Genomic DNA, 18,373 nt, shown 5'->3' with positions numbered 1-18,373 from the left:
TTTTTTCTTCAGCTGCACTGGTTCTATTAGCCTTGTGATCGAAATGGAACCTCCATGTTCAAGCAGTACCATATGTTGGTGGAATGCAAGGAAAATGAGAAATATGAGTGGTTTGGTTATTTCTAAAAAATGGTTGGCTAGCAGACCAGGTAGCCTGGTCTCTACTGGGGCAATTGAATTGCTTCCCATTTATCTGGCAGGACCTTTAACAACTGCATAAGGAGAAATACGAAGCACTGTCTGTCCTACCTAGTAAGGGTGTCAAAGTTTATGATTGAGATGTTTGTTTGGATATCACATTTCACAGTTCTGAAAATTCATACCCATTTTAGATAGAATCCATCTCCCCTCTGAAGTTCAGCCCAGTGTTGACCCTCCTTGACACAACCGCCTCCAATCCAAGATCACCAAATGGCTATGTTTGCATCAGGAATATTTCATTGGTCCTTTAGACTTTGGATATAGCTATAGCAGTATCCTAGACATAAGGGCCCCTGGGAGCTTTAGTTCCCAAAGATGTCCTATTAGCATCATCAGGATCCATGGGAGCTACTTTTCCCAGTTCCAGAGGGGTAGCCATGCTAGATTGTTGCAGTGAAAAGAACAAAGAGTATTGTGTAATCTTCAAGACTGACACATTTATTATGGCTTAAGCTGAGGTGAACTACAGTCTACTTCATCACATGCGTGAAGTGTTATCCTGAGTTACAGGTACAGTATATGTTTGACATGTGGAGGAAGTGCAGGGAGGTTAGAGGGAAATGAATTACAGAAAAGCACAGACAATTAACAGTTGTTGAAAAGACATCCTAGTGTTCTGTGAAGTATGTAGTATCCATGGATCCTGATGGGTCTACTAGGGCACCAAGAGCCATGGAACTACATCTCTCATGAATCTTTGCACTGGGAATAAGGTTAAGTCCTCCTAATTGCAACATTTTGCAAGTGAGTTTGAAAAAAAGTGAAGCATTGAGGTGGGGGTTCCAGGCCTGTTTATCAGGAACATGAGAGGGTGTTACCTCAGAATGGGACTCAAGTTTAATTTGTTTGAGGTAGGTCTATTCTAAATCAATCCAGGAAGAGCTTGCCCTTCACTAATTACGTATTCATAGTGCATAGTTACGTATTCATTTGCCTGTTATGCAGCTGTTCTGCCAGAGAAAAAAGTGGCAACCTTAGCCACCAAACCTACCAGACTTGCTGGAGAAAAGCAGCCCCTTGGAGTTATCTGGGGCAATGTCTGGTCCAGGGAGTGTTCAGTCCCATCTCTCTTTGACAGGTTCTTTCCATGACTCCATGCAATGAAATAACCCTGAAGCCCAAAGAAGGCACATGCCACGTGGAGTTGACTTTTGCCCCGAAGAGCCGCATCCTGCCGTTCAAAGAGGAGGTCCTGCTTGAGTGCCATGGGATCCTGCGCTCCCTCTTTGTGGTGCAAGGCTGCAGCCAGGGCATCGAAGTCAGTCTGGACCAGGATCATGTCCCTTTTGGAGCAGTGGTGCTACGGAGCCAGGCTTCCCGCCGCATCATGATGCAGAACACAGGAGACATCGGTGTGGGGTAAACAGAGAAAGTCCTTCTGGCTGAGTTTCCCTCCCCTCCCCACCCCACTCCACCATCCTTTATGCTCCACAAGGCTGGTCTTCCTCCCTTCAAGTCCTGGCTTAAGTGCCCATTCACTTGTTCCAGAGGTGTCAAAGGCAAAACAAAACAGAGAAGAAACAGGACAGTAAATCCATGTCCACTGGGCCAGCTTCAGGTGGTAAAAACTTATACGTTTTTGAGTAACCCAGGATTCTGTTAGGGCAATGCCACTCACCTGAGTCTCCTTCCAATCCTGTTATCCTTCCCCCATCACCTCCCACTGTCTTTGTCACTAGGGGGTTGTGGCTGCATCAACTCCTTTTCAGTAATTCCTCTCTGTAGCCCTTCCGTGGAGCACCAACCATCTTCAGAAGGGCTAATCCAAAATGTGTGTTTTTCCAACCCCAATGGAGGTATCTCTAATAGATTGTGTCTATTACAATACCTCCAATTCCCTGCATGGCAGCAACTCTCAGCACTAGAGATCAGCAATCTGCAGCCAGTGGGTTTGGTCTTCCCAGGTTTCCCAGGTCAGCCTCCTGTCTTTCTCTTCCAAATGTGCCTCTTGAAATGGCTTAAGAAAGGAAGCATGGAGGAAACGAGAGCAAAGGGGCTTTCTGGGTTGTCCTCCACCCTCCTGCTGAAATGCTTCTTTTTCTTTTCGTGAAAAGATTTAAATGGGACGCCAAGCGCTTCAAGCCAGACTTCTCCATTAGGCCAGTGGAAGGCTACATTTCCCCAGGAACAGACGTCTTCTTTGAAGTGACTTTCCACCCCTGTGAGCAGAGCCAGGACATCTGCTATGAGAACCTCCAGTGTCACATCCAAGGCAGAGAACCACTCAAGCTCATGCTCACCGGATGCTGTGTGGGAGTCCCCCAGGTCAAAGAGGTACAAAACCTCCTCAACAGGACTGTTTTCGTGGGATGGCAGGTCTCACATGTGACTAGCCTGTGGAACACTCTCTGCAGCTGTATTTGCATATTTGGGCAGAGGATTAATGTGTTTGGATCAGGCTTGGATGTGAAACCTCTGAGATTTGCACTCCCTGAACTACCATGCAAAGCTGAAATACAGTTATCCTTCCATCCCCCTCCTCCCATTTGGCCATGTCCCAGCACTCTCCTTTTAGTTGTTCTTTTCTGTTTATTAAAAAATAAAGGTCAGATGTGGGTATCTCCACCCCTGCCACAATAACCTGCAACATACACTTTTTATTTGGGGAAACTGTTTGTATACAACCTACAAAGGCCTTTCAGTAGGTACAGCTCAGGCATAGGCAAACTCGGCCCTCCAGATGTTTTGGGAATACAATTCCCATCATATCTGACCACTGGTCCTGTTAGCTAGGGGTGATGGGAGTTGTAGTCCCAAAACATCTGGAGGGCATAGCAGATGGCCAGGGGTAATGGAAATTGTAGCAGTATTTGGAGGACACCATGTTGTTGCTATCCCTGAATTACCAAATAAGGAGTAATACAGATGTAGCAACTCAAATGTCTTCAAAATGTCCCCCAGTGATAAAATACCAGTTGCAAATGTTTTTGTGCTTGGGGGAAGATGTGCTTTGTGGGCTCTTGAGCTCTAAGTCAGCCGTCCCCAACTGGGTGCCCTCTAGATGCTGTTGGACTACAACTCACATCATCTTTCGACTTCTGGCTCTACTGACTACAGCTGATTGGAGGTAGAGTCCAGGAACATCTGAGGGCCCAAGGTTAAGTGACTCCAGACTATGAAGGACTGGCAACAACCCCACCACCTCCAGTCCCACCCATTTATTTTTTCTTTGAGATGGTGCACTGGAACTCTTGCTTCCCCAGTGTAATTCCCATCTTCAGTCAACTGCCCTGGAGAGCTTTTTCCTCTTTGTGAAGGGAAATTATTTAGCAAGGTGAAATTCAGAAAACCAGTACTGAAACAGCTCTGAAGAAAAGGAGGCTTGGACAGCCTGGTTTTGAATGTGCGAAAACCACCTAGAACATGTTCAGAATTCAAGTGTGTTGACCATATAGGGAAAAACTATGACACTCTCCGTCCCCTCCTTTCACTCTTCAGGTGGTGAATTTCACATGTCAGGTGCGGGCAAAGCACACACAGACCATTATGTTATCCAACAAGACCAACCAGGCATGGACCCTGCGGCCAATCATCGAAGGGGAGCAATGGAAGGGTCCAGAGTTCATTAGGGTAGAAGCCCACCAGCAAAACAAGCCGTATGAAGTCACTTATAAACCCCTTGCCATGAATTCAGACAACAAGAAGGACCAGGTATTTCACAACAAAGGGCAAAGATGCCGGGGGGGGGTGCAGAGAGGATATTTTGGGTCTCAGATCAGAATTGCTAGGGAATTGGACTAGATTTGCGGGCTTCTCTCTATGGAGACTTGCTATTGGCAGCCCAAAGTTTCCATGTATCTTTATCAGCCAATTGTTTTAAAATAATTATTTTAAAGTAATTATTAAAAAGAAATATTTTATTTATTGCATTTATATCACACATTACTTCTCCAAGGAGCTCAAGGTAGCATACTTGGTTCTCCTTCCTCATTTAATCCGCGCAACAGTCGTTTGAAGTGGGTCAGGCTGAGAGGCAGTGACTGGCCTAAGGTCACCCAGTGAGTTTCATGGCCAAGGATTACATTAAAAAATAAAAAAAAATAAAGATAAAATAACATTAAACTAAAGGAACACAAAAACTAAGAGTTGGATCCAATGCTAGTCATACTCAATAAACCCATTGAAGTTAATGGATCTGACTAACTTCGGTTCATTACTTTAGGTGAGCTAAAAGTATTTTAGCTGTAGAAGCACCTCTGCAGCTATGATGCTCTGCTATGTTGCATTGAGCATGGTGGGCTTACCCAGAGAGTGGCATTTCCAGGAGAAGGCAGCTGTTTTGTTTTTCTGTTGCAAGTGCCAGGTGACCTGAGGACCATCTTCTTTTCCTAGTATCTTTCAAAGCAGCCACATTTCACAGGGGAAATCTGGTCATGTCATGTCTGTATCTTGAGGTTCTCATTTCTCCTCTTGCCTGTTAGGGGTCCATCTTCTTCCCCCTCCCGGATGGGACGGGGCTGCTGTACCTCCTGCAAGGCACCGCAGAGCCTCCAAAGTCTGCTGGGAACATCATAAGAGAAGTTCCATGCAAAACATACTACACAGAACTTCTCCCCATCTCCAATTGGCTAAACAAGCCACAAAGGTAAATGGGACGGGGTGTGTGTGTGTCATAGGGTTGGGACTGGCAGCGTCTGTTCCATCCAGTGCCAAGCAGGATTCTACAGTTCAAGGTGTGCCTTGGCATCCATTGTCAGTAACCTGTTACAGGTCATGGTCCCTGAATTCTTCAGACTTCTTGCCTTTCTCAGCCCTCCCAGGCTGAGTTTTCCCCAGGCTCTCTCTGCAGTTCCAGTGGCTGAGAGTTGCACTCTGTTGGGTGAGCTTTGGTTGCAGTCCAAAGAAAGCCTTGAGACTTCTGCAGTGACCAGTGGTGAGCTCCATGCAGGCTATGACTTATTCCCACAGCAGGAAGTGGGAAGGAAGGAAGGAAGGAAGGAAGGAAGGAAGGAAGGAAGGATCTACAAGAATCTTGGGTATAGGGCGGAATACAAATTTCAATAGTAGTAGTAGTAGTAATAATAATGGCTGCCCTGTGCCTTTAACACTAGCTTAATCTGTAGAAACAAGGAAGTGAAACTTTTCACATCGTTGGAATAAATACGATTTCCTGATAAATTTCTGCATACCCAGTTGATGAGGCTAAGCTATTTATTTTTTAACTTGCTTGAATAAAAGTTGTAAAGCTGTGAATTATACAGAAGACAGTCATTTGGTTGTGGATGTTTTTCTTCAGTAGATAAATTTGGGGAGAAAGTTGCCTCCCTTTGTCTGAACAACCACAGCCAACATTCTACATCTAATCCCTGTGGAGCATTTAGAGGGTGAATGTGGTGACTCTCCTTCCTCTGACAGATTCCGTGTGACAGTGGATATGCTGAAGCCCGAAAGGCTGGAATTGACCACCACACTGAAGACCCTGGACTATGTGGATGTGCCTACTGCTGCCAAGAAGGACCACAAGCTCACCTTCTTCTCTTACAGGGAAGGCATGTACAGTGCCAAGGTAAATACCCAGCCTGAACACACCATCCCCTTTGCCCTTCCGAGGGTGCCTGAAGTAGAAGGATCCCTCCCATTCATAGGGACCACATCAGTGGAGGTTTAAGGACAGCCTGCTCAGCAGAGCATTTGGGAATGCACCTAATCCACCGTCAGCCCCTTTCTGGGCTGCAGGGATTTCCATACAAGAGGCTGTTCTGCAGGTTTTTTTTAGGCATTTTGTATCAAATGCGTGAAGGGCAGCTCCCATGGTTCCCCCAGGTGTTGTGGACCATTTATTGTTTTATTTATTACATTTATACCCTGCCCTTCCTTCCAAAGAGTGCCAAACAGCTGTAGCTTCCAGTATATCTGACTGCTGGCTTTGCTGTCTAGGGCTGATGAGTGTTGTGGTCCAAAACATCTAGATGGTACCACATTGGTTATCCCTGGTGCACAGCTGAAAAGGAAAAAGTTTCCGATATCAAATGCTTTGGAATCATTTCCCCTCAGGCTCTACATCTGCTGTCTTGTGTGGGCTGAGAATTCATTGCCATCCTTTCCAGTCACCTGACCATTTTGCATTTCTCCTTTTCTGAGAGCAGCCCAGCCACTGCTGGCAAGAACTGCAATTCATCATAGTTTCAGTGATGCTGAGCTCCAACACTTGTTCAGTTGCCCTGCACTAGGCAGTCTGAATGCTCAGTGCTTCTGGAAAAAGCAAGGGTGCTCAGTTTTGCGCAGTGTTTTGGCAAAAGGTGGGTGGGATAAAGCTGACCTGAATAGATTTCCATCCTGCAATGGAGTCACCACCATAGCAGCTCCTGACCCTGACACTTTCTTATCTCTGCAGGTGACCTTCCGCAATGAAACGACTCAGGAGTTCCTGTTCTATTTGGTGACTTTTAAGGTCATCCCATGTGGCCCACTTGGCACCATTGAGCTGATGACCCCTGTGCGGCAAAGCACCTCATCTTCTGTGAAGGTTGAAAACCCTCTCCATGTCCCAGTGACCTTCAACACTGACTGCAAAGTGCCAGACATCAACATTCCCCCCCAGTTCATTGTCCCGGCTCAGTCGGAGGTATGAATTTGCCTTTGAAGTGGCCAAGAGCCTGGTCTTGCAACTGCCTCAGCCAGCAATGGCCAAGACCGCTCTGCTGTCATTCAACAGTCAGCAGAACTACATCTGGGTGATTGTTTCCTTTCCCTAAAATGTTTTGGTTCCACTTTGTATGTAAATATAAATATAATAATATATTATAATTATAATAGTAAATATGGATTTCCCACCTGCTGCAGTCTGGCCTGGAGCCTGGCTCAGACCTGACACAATCCCTGGGATAACTTTGTTGTTGTTGTTTAGTCGTTTAGTCGTGTCCGACTCTTCGTGACCCCATGGACCAGAGCACGCCAGGCACTTCTGTCTACCACTGCCTCCCGCAGTTTGGTCAGACTCATGTCTGACTTTAGTCCTACCCTTAAGTTGCTGAAGGAAGCTGGCACAAATCTCTGACCCTCATACGTCCTTCTTCACTGAGGAATCCAGGATTTCTTTCTCTTTTTCCATTTCTCTTCTGCTCCCTCACACACCCTCTTTTTCCTCCCACTGTCTCCTTATGGCAGGCCTCTAAAAAACCCTTTCACCTTCCCTCCGGCGTTCTCCTGTGGAGATGCTCCCTCCTTCCCCATGTGTGCATTCTGCCTGCAGGAAGGACTGGTTGACTTTCTTTTCACATTTTGAAAGCAGCATGATAAGGAAGGGGAGGCAATTACTGTCAGACAAAAACAAGCTCCTCACAGGAAGGGAAATGTCACTGCTGCTGCTTCCAACACCTCCAAGGTGTGGAATGCCCTCCTGTCCCCTGCCCCTCCCAGAGTCATCAGGCAGCCAGGACCCTTGGCATTGGTCTGGCTGTCACTGGCTAGATTGTCAAAAGAGATTGACTAGCATTGTTCAACAGTCCGTACTGTTCTGTAGAACAGAAAGTGACCCAGCCCAACTGAAAATGGCAATATTTTGGCCTCTTGAGATGTGATTTCTCATTATCACCTTACCCTCCAAGGAGCCTAGGGTGGTATACATGGTTCTCCCCCTCATTTAATCCCCACAATAACTATTTTGAGGTAGGTTAGACTGAGAGACTGTGAGTGGCCCAAGGCCACTCAGTGAGTTTCATGGCCAAGTGGGGAGACCTGCTCTCTCCCAGGTCCTAGTTTGACGCTTTTAACCACTACGCCATACTGACTCTCATGACTCTAGCTCTCTGTGCCTGCCTATTCTCTTGCCTGTTCCTTGCCTGTCTTCCATGCTGCCCTCCCAGCCTGCCACCCTCATCAGCTTGCCTGCTGCTCAACTGTCTCTAGGTTGACCCACTGGCTGTGGCACCTCTGTCCCAACCCTGCTCTTGAACCTGCCAGAATTTGCCCCTTCTGCTCTTCCACATGCTCTCCCTTTTCTGCTGCTGCCCAGTGTTGGCCATGGATGCTTGAACATTCATTCTTGCAGAGAAAGGGAGTTGGATGGAGCCAGTCAGTCAGTGACTGTCAAGTTCCCCTCCACTTCTTGACCGGTTGCTTGTTCTGCCCCCTCCCTTCTTTTCTCAGGGGGTGCTTGTGTTTGAGTTCCAACCAATGAGGCCTGGAGAAGTTACTGGGCGCCTGTCCCTCTACAGCAATGAGCTGGGCTCCTTCCAGTACGACTTGATCCTGAAAGCCACCCCAGCCCGGCCAGAGAAAGCCCTCTCCTTCTGTGCCATGCTGGGCAGCAGCCAGATCGTCTTCGCCAAGTTTGTCAACTACACCCGTCAGAAGACCGAGTACACCACCAAGGTGATTCCAGTTGCTGTGATGCCACTTCTGGTCCAAGCTGACAGACACAGAGCTTTCACCCACAGTAGCCTTTGCTTGTAGGCAAATCAACTTTCCCATCATCCTGCTCCACTAGCTTATGATACTGCCACACCTTTGTGGCATTGTAGCTCTTGCTACAGGCCCTGCAGAAGCAAAATGCTTCCTCCCACCCCATCTTGGCCACAGTGCCAACAAGCTTCTCTTCCCAACTAGCTGGAAAGCATGTGAACATCCCTCTGGAGCTGCTTTCTGCTGAGTCAGACCTGTTAACATCTGCTTTTGCAGGCAGAGAAAGGTATTTCCCTGCAACGGAAGCAGGGACCATGTGCATATCTTACTTTATGATGTTTATACCCTGCCTTTCTCCAAACACCTCAAGGTAGCATACACAGTTCTTTCCCATCCCATCCCAACAATCCTACTTGTGAGAGGTAGCGACACTAGCTGAGTCGGGGTTTGAAGTGAGATTCCCAAGTCTCTTTGACTCTTTGCAAAGCATTTGCTCTGCTGTCCTGAGCTGTGACCCTCCTGTTGCGTGTGCCACCCACTCCCAGCAGACAATGGCAAGGGTGGGGAAGGGCTGTTAAATTTATCTGGACTTTGGCTCTGACACAGCTGAAATCTGTGCTAGCTGGTTGTGGGTCCCTCTCCCTGCTCAATAGGTTTAACCCAGGCTGACTTGAGCAGTCAAATGGTTGTTTATGTGTGTGACTGGGATGAGGTGAGGAATTCTCCACGAGGAAACTTTGACTTTTCTTTGCAGAAGATGCAAGGAGTTCTATCAGTCTCCCCCTTGCTGCCAGGCAAATGAAAATTGCAGAGGAAGTGGAAAAAGTTTGAGGCAGCACGAAGGCAAGGGTGGATGTGACAATGCAGTGCAGTGCAAATTTGTAACTGAGAAAGCAAGAGGCCTCTGGCCTTGAAAGAAAAAATGGCGGAAAGCCTGGCTGCCCACCTGCTGTGGTACATTACTGCCTTTCCTGCTGTTGCACATGAAGCCTCATCACTTTTGAGAGTCCATCCTACACTTCAGGCTGTGTCATTTAGGCCAAACTACTGTGGAGAACCTACTCACCTTTTGGGTTCTGACAAATATCTCATCCTCCAGGATATTATAAATAAAAATAGCTGCTGCCAGGCTCCAGATTGTTTCCTTCTGTGCCCAAGTTGGGATTCTTCTCACAAGGAAGGATTCTGGGTAAAAGGAGATCTGCCTTATGATGCCTGTGTTAGTTTTCAGAGGCTGCCAGGGTGAAATGCCTCTAGGTGCATGGGACCTACCCCCGCCTCTATCCCTCCCTCCCCTCTCCAGGGAGACTCCTTGTTTTCAGAACACACCAGTACAATGGGTTGTGCTCTTCTGTCTGGGGTTAGTGGCTGATTGCTTCATTGCTCCAAAGGACAAAGGCATTGCAGGAGGAGTTTTGCCAGGGAGAGGAAGCAGTAACTGAGCGCGAGCACAACAATAATGCAACCCAGTTTGTTTGTTCTGTTTTACTGGAGTTTGTTCTGACCCTCTGGACAAGACTTGAGTCAATAAGAAATGTTACATTTGTCTGCTCTGTGGTACAACTGCAGCCACCAGACCAACCAGACTGTGATTTCTCTCTTTCCAGCTTGACTGCCCTGACTTCCACGTGGATAAAGTCATCAATGCACCTGCAGGATCTCTAGGAGGCACTGAGGTCAGCGTGGAAGTAATCTTTGAGCCATGCCAGTTGGGTGAATGCAAGGGAACACTTGTCCTTTCCTCAGCCATAGGAGGCGACTACGTCATCCCTCTCAGTGGCACATCAATCCCTCCTAAACCACAGGGGCCTATTCAGATCAGGGCTGGCACCAGCACATCCATTCCCTTTAAGAATGTCTTCCTGCATCCCATGGCTTTCTCCTACATTGTGGAGAATTCTGCCTTCACTGTGAAGGCCACTGAGACTATTAAGGCTAAGAAATCAGCTACCATCCTAGTTTCCTTTGAAGGGAACCCAAGTGGCACCAAAGCCGCTGTCACCAGCAAGCTGGTTGTTTCTTGTCCTCGTGCAGCTGGGCTGGGCTCAGGAGTTTCCTGGGTTTATTATCTAAAGGGTATCACACCTGAGAAATGAAACTGTGGAGAGCCACTGTGTTGTCTTGCTTCATTTAAGCATTGCCATAAGGAGGGAGAGAGAGCTAGACGGTCAGCGCATTGTCTTGCTTTTTGGTATTTGAGCCCCTGTGTCAAGCATCTTCCTTGCTTTTCTTAGGAGAAGGAAAAGTTGGCAATGCCTCTGTACCTTTTGGAAGGAGAGGGGAGGAAAGCCCTCTGTGATTGTCCTTGCGGCAGGCACGGAGGACAGCAGGGTGTGTTATACAGGGCTTCCACATGCAAGATTTCTGTCAGAACAAACCAAGTGTCTCCTTGTGTAAGGAGGGCAGCACACACCATACCAGGAATGTCCTTCTGCCCTTAACATTCCTCCAGTGTTCAATCTGCTGAATAAGTTAATGCAGCAGCATAAAACATCACCTGGAAATGTGCAAAATGAGATTCTGCCTTATATTCATGATAAGAATGTCTTGTTACATAAGATTTTATTTTGGAATAAAGGTTATTAAACAAAACAAGAAAGTGCTTGAAAGTTTGTCAGGACACGTTTCCGAGCACAATTCAAAGTGCTGGTGTTGACGTTTAAAGCCCTAAACAGCCTCGGCCCTGTATACCTGAAGGAGCGTCTCCACCCCCATCGTTCTGCCCGGACGCTGAGGTCCAGCGCCGAGGGCCTTCTGGCGGTTCCCTCATTGCGAGAAGCAAAGCTACAGGGAACCAGGCAGAGGGCCTTCTCGGTAGTGGCCCCTGCCCTGTGGAACGCCCTCCCGTCAGATGTCAAAGCGATAAACAACTACCTGACATTCAGAAGACATCTTAAGGCAGCCCTGTTTTTAATGTGTGATATTTTAGCGTATTTTTTGTTTCTATGGAAGCCGCCCAGAGTGGCTGGGGAAACCCAGCCAGATGGGCGGGGTACAAATAATAAATTATTATCATTATTATTATTATGTCTGCTCAGGTTGCCTGGAAACAGTTAGATGCTGTGGATGGCAATAATCAGCTGTCAGTTCCCTCCATGGTAGAAAGTAGGAGAGGCAGAACAACCATGACCTGTGACATCAGGGTTGTGCATAATGTCACATACCTGTCTGTAGACTCAGCTGTGCAAATGCGCAGGTTAGGCTGAGAGGAACAGCTGGCATCCTGAGAATCTGTTTCTGGAACTTCTGGCTGCAGAGAAACATATAAGGGCATGGGCAAAATATCCAGTGAAATATTTGACTCCAGAGGGGATAACAGGACTTCTCTTGGTGATAGTGATGGAGACCAGGGCCTCCTTGCTTATGACCCAGATGCTTTCCAACAAGGTGCTATTTGCCAGCATGCCTCTCTTCAGGACTGCCCTCCCCGACAGAGCAGGACTGCTCTGACAACATACTAGGGCCAAATAGAGAAAAGTGAGCCATTTCCACAAGTGGCTGATTCCTAATTAAGCAGCGCAATCTCTGCCACTGCTCACAATTGTGCTAGTGTCAGGCTTTCTTTTAAATAAACAGGTAGAGGGGGTTGTGCTGCCAGTCTTTCAAGTGAAACTTAGGGACATGTGGGATAAGTATGATTTTGACTGTTTCTCATTCAACATGCCATCATTTAAGTTCCTTCAGACTGAAATGCTTTAAGCAGGGGTGGCTAATGTGGGCACTTTCCAGAAGTTGTTGGGACTCAAGTCTCCTCAGCTGGATGGCTGCAGGTTCGCCACCCCTCCTTTACAGCAATGCTCAGCAACAGAGGGTTGGGGCAATGGCATTATTTGCCAGATGGTAAAAAAATAAAATTAAAGGGTTCCCCAAATGTCTGTTTGGACGAAAGGTGGGATTCGAGTGTCAAACTGTTGAAGGCAATCACTTTATACAGTAGAGTGAGGGAAACGGTGCTGTAGCCAATGCTGGGTCTACGAGACCCGCTGACATGAAGGAAGGCGACTAACTTAAGGCATCCGTATCAGTGGGTCTATGAGCAGCATTGAGTTGGAGGCAGCCCAGAAAGGCAGGAAAAGCGAGAGCTGCTGGCCCTTGGAGCTGGGCGATCCCGCTCCACCGCCCCAGAGGGGCGTCTGCTGATCCGGATGAGGCGTCGCTCGAAGGCGCTGGGCGAGAAGCCTCACCAAGCCTCCCCGAGCTTCAAGGTGGACTGCGCCGCCCTGACTGCGCCTTGATCGCGGGCGACGCGCGGGAGCCGGTTCGAGGACCGCGTGAACGAAGAAAAGCGGCTCGGGGGAATTTGTCACGTGAGACCGCCGGGAAGGGGGGGGGGAGCAGGAAGCACCTGATATCTCACGTGACTGAACCAAGATGGCCGCCGCCTGGTAGCGGGAGAGAGAGGGGGGAAGCGCCTCCTCCGCTACAGCAGCGCCAGTGCCTCCTTCCCGCCCACCTGCTCCTGCGCTCGGGAGCCGCTCGTCCCTTTCTCCACTCCTTCCTTCCTTCCTTCCTTGAGGCCGGGGCAAGGCGGGACGACCGGCACGATGAACCCGGAGAAGGACTTCTCTCCGCTGACGCCGAGCATCGTGCGGGCCCTGAACGACAAACTCTACGAGAAGCGGAAGGTGGCGGCGCTGGAAATCGAGAAGTGAGCGAGGGGGGCGGGCTGCCTTCCATTCACGCTCTTGGGCCGCTGAGGGGCCCCTTCTCGCACCGCACTGGCAGCAGCAGCGCATTAATAGCGCCCGGCAGGGTCTTTCCCCGCCCTGCTTTGAGGTGCCATTGGCGGGGCTTCAGCCGCTGAGCCAAAGCCCTTTCCTCAGCGCCCGCCTCCCCTTGCTGAAGGGCTGGCCCGTTGGCTGCTTCTGCTCATCCTGTCACCGAAGGGCCTCTTCTTTCTCTTGGAGCAGGCCTGAGCGGGGGCGGGAGTGCTGGTTTAGAGCGGGATCTACAAACAGCAGCTCTGAGGAAGTTGCACCTCTTCTCTCAATCCTGAATTTCTCCGCTCTCACCACATACCAGGCATAAAGATCAAGCCCTGAAATAGGGCTTGACACAGAGACAGGCTGCTGTTCGTATGGTTGAAGGGCCTTATCCAGCCACAGAGAAGACCAAGCCTTTCTCCCTGCATGCACCTTGCAAAACTACTTGTCAGCTTGAGTGGGCAAAACTGGGCAGGGTAGACCAGTTTTCTGGCTCCATTCCATTTGTTCATAGATGATTCATTTGTGGGCATACAAGGTTGCTAATGGCCAGCTAAATTAAAAGAAATATATTCCTCATGTTAAACTGGAGCCAGACATGGACCTGGTGAGACATGATACAGCCTTCTTATTCTCCTGTTTTTAGGCTGGTGCGTGAATTTGTGGCTCAGAACAGCACAGCTCAGATCAAGCATGTGATTCAGATTCTTTCTCAGGAGTTTGCACTTTCCCAGCACCCACATAGTCGAAAAGGGGGGCTTATTGGCCTGGCAGCCTGCTCCATTGCTCTTGGGAAGGTAGGTGGTGTTGCTGTTTCTTTGACCCCATAGGAGGACATGAGCCCTTGTCCTCTGTTAGAAGGGAGAGAGGCTGTCTGTTCTAACCTCACATTTGTTCCAGAGGAGGAAGACATTCTGTGATGGATGACTTTGGAAATCTAAAAAATGGATTCCAAATTAGTTACAAAATTATTTATCACAATCTCCAAAAAAAAGTTTTATGAATAATTAAGCTCTAATGCTGATTTGGTGCAATGTTAAGAAATATCTCCAAGTAACATGTTCATATGTAGGGAAGCATTTAGTCAAGCTGTGTGCTGCTTCCAGCTGCCTTTGACCAATTTCCTTCCATTTTCCCTGGCAAAATTTAGGCTTATTCACACATTACTTGGCTAATAAGGAACTCCAAGTTTTGAGCCACCTTTGGATGTTTTGGCATTGTCAGAAGGGAACAGGTTCCCTTCCCTCCCATCAGTGGCCAGAAAAGGCAAGGGAGATGGGACTTCTTGTTAGCAGAGTGACGGCTCTTCCTACATTCCTGAAAAGAGGCTGAATTCTGGCCCATCTCCTCTCACTGTTTAAAATGGACTTTCTTGCCTTTGCTGCATAGTAAGGAGCTTTTGCTCTAGGTTTGGGGTGCCCATATTTTCTGGATTTGAGGACACATTTGGAAACTTAAGAAACTGTTGTGGGACCAACAAATGTTCATTTCACAGAACACAACTCTCCACAACAACTCTCTCCCATCTCATTTTTAAAAAATGGACAATTGATGGAGACTTTAGCACCTGTGTGCCTGAGGAATCTGTGTTGCCCACAAGCATGATGTTGGTGACTCCAGCTAAAGTCAGTGCCTGGGCATTCTGTTCTTAGCCAGGTTTGCTGGCCCTATTCCAAGCCCCCACCCCCACCCCGGTGCACTTGCAAGAAAGCAGGGGCTCCACTCTGGTGTAGCCACTGCTTAAGTGCATGGCTCCCGCCCCCCCCCCCCTTATCCTTGTGTTTTGATTTGCAGGACTCTGGGCTGTACTTGAAGGAGCTCATTGAGCCTGTGCTGACATGCTTCAATGATGCTGACAGCCGCTTGCGGTACTACGCCTGTGAGGCCCTGTACAACATTGTGAAGGTGGCCAGAGGCTCTGTACTCCCCCACTTCAAAGTGCTGTTTGATGGCTTGAGCAAGGTAATGGGTTTTCTTGACAGGCCAAGAATGTCTCACACATGTAAGGTCTCTGATGTCCTGTATATTCCTGCTCTGGGGCTCTTTGGAGGGGTGGGTGCTGATTCTGGACAACTGGGGCTGAGATATGGCACTGAAGATTTCCATAAGCATCCCCTAGAGGAAAATGTTCCTCCTACATTGATGCCTTCACTCCAGTTCATCCCCCTAATACTAACATGGCTACAGAAGAGCTCTGGGAACCTGGCGGAGAGTCTGGTCCAGGGGTCCATGAATGTGCTTTCCAGATCGCTCACGGCAACCATAGCTCGGATGGTGGTGTGCACCTGTGGGTTGGGGCTTGCCTCTGGCTTTGCACACTTTCTGGGCATTTCTGGAGCTCAGTTTATTGTCAGACAGGAGGTGGTGTCCCTGCTCCCTTGCTGGGAGTCAATAGCCAACAGAAAATCGTTGTCTCTTGGTCAAGTCACTACTAGTGTCTTACGCACACGGCTCAGCCACACCACATACTCTCTCTGTTTTTCCTAGCTTGCTGCAGATCCAGACCCAAATGTCAAAAGTGGATCTGAACTCCTGGACCGGCTTCTGAAGGTACAGTTCTTCCTACTGACAGCAGCTCATGATGTGCTGGGGATAGGTTACAGATGGAGGGATGCATATTTCCTGCATTAGTCTTGGGGTGTTGAATAAGGCAAAGAACCTAGGAATTTGCTTGATTTCAGGTATCAAATTGTGGTATTTGTGATCTCATGTAGAATCCACTATCCTGGTTTTCAGGTTTTAAATATAGAAAGGTGCTAAAAAAGTGAGAATGTTCTTCTGGGTGTGATACAAGTGATGAGTAATATGAAAGGTAATTTTGCAGAAAGTGGTGAGTTTGGGTGTCTGCCAGGGTCCCAGGCCAGGAGAGAGACCATGTTCTCAGCAGCTCTGCCATTCATGCTTTATATGAGGCAACTGAGAAGGCTGGAGACTGTGTTGGAGCTAAGTAGCACTGGAATGTGGACCCAACTCCCACAGACAGACACTTCTGTTAATTTTTCTAAGGGAATCAGAAATTTATGGGAGTTTGAAAGATGGGAAACTGAAACCAGGTTCATAAAGCAAACTGAGCATGCATAATGCACCTCTGGCTGGATGCTCTAGCTACTGGCATTGCATCCTAGATTGCTAAGAAACAAGCCATCTTGTTCTAGAGGCAAGGCGGATGTTGCTGACCAGCCTTCTTCTTTAGAGATCAAAGGTCACCTTCCTTGTTCCCACTGTCCTCTGAGATTGGTTGTTCCCTGAAGAGCAAGCAGAATTGCATGAAAGCGAGCTTCCTCTTCCAGAAGAAACAGAGTATCTGAGTTCCCTAGGAAAGGGGAAGAAAAAGCTATACAGTAAAACCTCTGAAGCAGCTTTGGCCTTTGCCTGGGCATCTGGCTGAGCCACCAGAGGACTTCTCAAGCACCCCAGAGAAAAAAGAGCAGATATTTAAAATGGTGTGAGGCTTTGGTTATATAGGACAAGGGAAACAAACAGGGTTTTAAAAAATAAAAGATTGAGAAGATTTGGTTCTTCACAACCTCTATAGAAAACAGACAGGGCATGATTGTTCTCTGTATGAGAAAGAAGGCATGGAGTCCAAAAAACTAGAAAATGAAAGAGGAACCAGCTCTTCCACAGAATCCCTGTTGGTCATAATACCAAACATGAAAACTAATTTAGCACGGAGGGCATTGCCCTCATGGCCAGAACTCTGAGGATCAACTGGAAGTGGAGGAAGAAGTGTGGGAAAAGTGTTGTAATGAGCATGATTTCAACCATGTTCACATCAACAGAGTAAAAACATGTTTGGAACACAGTAAATTCCCTGAAGTTCTAGGTTTACTAAGCCGCTGTGCCTTAGAAGGGTTCTGGTCATGGAGCCTCCGAGAGTGCAGCAACCAGGAACTTAATGCTGGTTTTAATAATTAACCCCAGGACCTGTGCCCCTGATACAAATGTTGTTGACTGATCGAGAACACAACGTTACCAAGTGTGTTTGTGTGCATATGGATTCCTCTTTTGAAACCGGATAGGACTATGTTTAATTTAGTTGGCGATGTTTTACTTTTGTATACATATGAAGGTGACTAGAGATTTGCCAACTAAGTTAACTGTAGTTGCATTTGGTTTCAAAATCGGATTTTTTTTCAATAAGGAATAAGTTCAAAAGGAAAATTAAGGACATTAAATCTCTGCAGAATGCTTGGAAATGGGGGATGTTCAGGGATCATCCTCTTACAAATGCTGAGAAGTCATGCATTCACACTGGAATATAAAGGGAAGTGTTGGCAATCATGGTGTGTTCAGCAAGCATATGAAGCAGATTGTAGGACAGCATCAGCCAGATCTCACATCTCTGTTAGGAAAAGGCTGGACCTTCAAGCACCACAATGTCTTGGATTCAGGCAGTTGGTCTGGAGCTAACGCAGCCTTTGGCACACCTGACATCTTCCAGATATTTTGGACTCTAGCTCCCAACAGCTGTGCTGGCTGTGACCAATGGGAGTTGTCCGGAACATCTGGAAGACTCCTGGCTGGTGAAGGCTGAGCTTATGCATGGCTGGAAGGCTCTCTTTCCTTTCTAGAGTGGTAGAGGTCCTGGACTTTATGTAGGGTTCAAGCAGTGATGGGAAGGGAGTCAAGGCTCATTCTCATGCTCATTGGCTCTGACTTTCTAGGACATTGTGACCGAGAGCAACAACTTTGATCTGGTGAGCTTCATTCCACTGCTGCGTGAGAGAATCTATTCCAACAACCAGTATGCTCGACAGTTTATCATTTCCTGGGTAAGTGTTTTTGGTCTGATGCTGGGATTTGTTTCTCTGGCATTTCAAGTGAGCAGTGTGTTTTATAACTGTCAGCTCAGTGTTTTCTGATACTTTGGAATGGATGGTGGTATAAACAGCAGCATGGGGGTGCTTATTACCTGCTTGGGAAGCAGCTGGAGCTGCTGTGTATATTGTTGCTCTTGATGGTTCTTTTAGAAACTGCTGGTAACAGGTGATGCATAGTTCCTTTGTGGAACTCCTTGTGTTTCTCCTTGGCATTGTTTGCAGTTTGTCACCAGTAGCTGCTGACTTCCTGATACCTTCTTCCCAAGCCCTGTTGCAGGTTTAGCAGAAGGGAGTCCCTTGCTC

The 18,373-nt window shown here is 47.8% G+C and overlaps 2 protein-coding genes across 4 annotated transcripts in view; both read left to right on the top strand.

Annotated features, from left to right (window-relative positions):
- The window catches only part of HYDIN (HYDIN axonemal central pair apparatus protein), a 140,746-nt gene extending 129,603 nt beyond the window's left edge, over positions 1-11,143 (top strand). For all 3 annotated transcript variants that reach the window (XM_083624818.1, XM_083624816.1, XM_083624817.1), the window contains 8 exons: positions 1,280-1,560; positions 2,256-2,475; positions 3,640-3,852; positions 4,623-4,786; positions 5,557-5,707; positions 6,536-6,766; positions 8,290-8,514; positions 10,152-11,143. In XM_083624818.1, coding sequence (XP_083480944.1) covers positions 1,280-1,560; positions 2,256-2,475; positions 3,640-3,852; positions 4,623-4,786; positions 5,557-5,707; positions 6,536-6,766; positions 8,290-8,514; positions 10,152-10,640 — 1,974 coding nt within the window. In that variant the 3' untranslated portion in view covers positions 10,641-11,143. The remainder of the gene's footprint in view (positions 1-1,279; positions 1,561-2,255; positions 2,476-3,639; positions 3,853-4,622; positions 4,787-5,556; positions 5,708-6,535; positions 6,767-8,289; positions 8,515-10,151) is intronic.
- A 1,539-nt stretch (positions 11,144-12,682) lies between these two features.
- The window catches only part of VAC14 (VAC14 component of PIKFYVE complex), a 70,929-nt gene continuing 65,238 nt past the window's right edge, over positions 12,683-18,373 (top strand). Inside the window, exons 1-5 of the mRNA XM_083624877.1 lie at positions 12,683-13,192; positions 13,894-14,044; positions 15,042-15,209; positions 15,735-15,797; positions 17,915-18,022. Coding sequence (XP_083481003.1) covers positions 13,089-13,192; positions 13,894-14,044; positions 15,042-15,209; positions 15,735-15,797; positions 17,915-18,022 — 594 coding nt within the window. The 5' untranslated portion in view covers positions 12,683-13,088. The remainder of the gene's footprint in view (positions 13,193-13,893; positions 14,045-15,041; positions 15,210-15,734; positions 15,798-17,914; positions 18,023-18,373) is intronic.

The sequence above is a fragment of the Podarcis filfolensis genome (genome assembly GCF_964270895.1).
Source record: "Podarcis filfolensis genome assembly, chromosome: 8".
Lineage (NCBI taxonomy): Eukaryota > Metazoa > Chordata > Lepidosauria > Squamata > Lacertidae > Podarcis > Podarcis filfolensis.
This window is presented reverse-complemented; position numbering and strand designations above follow the sequence as displayed.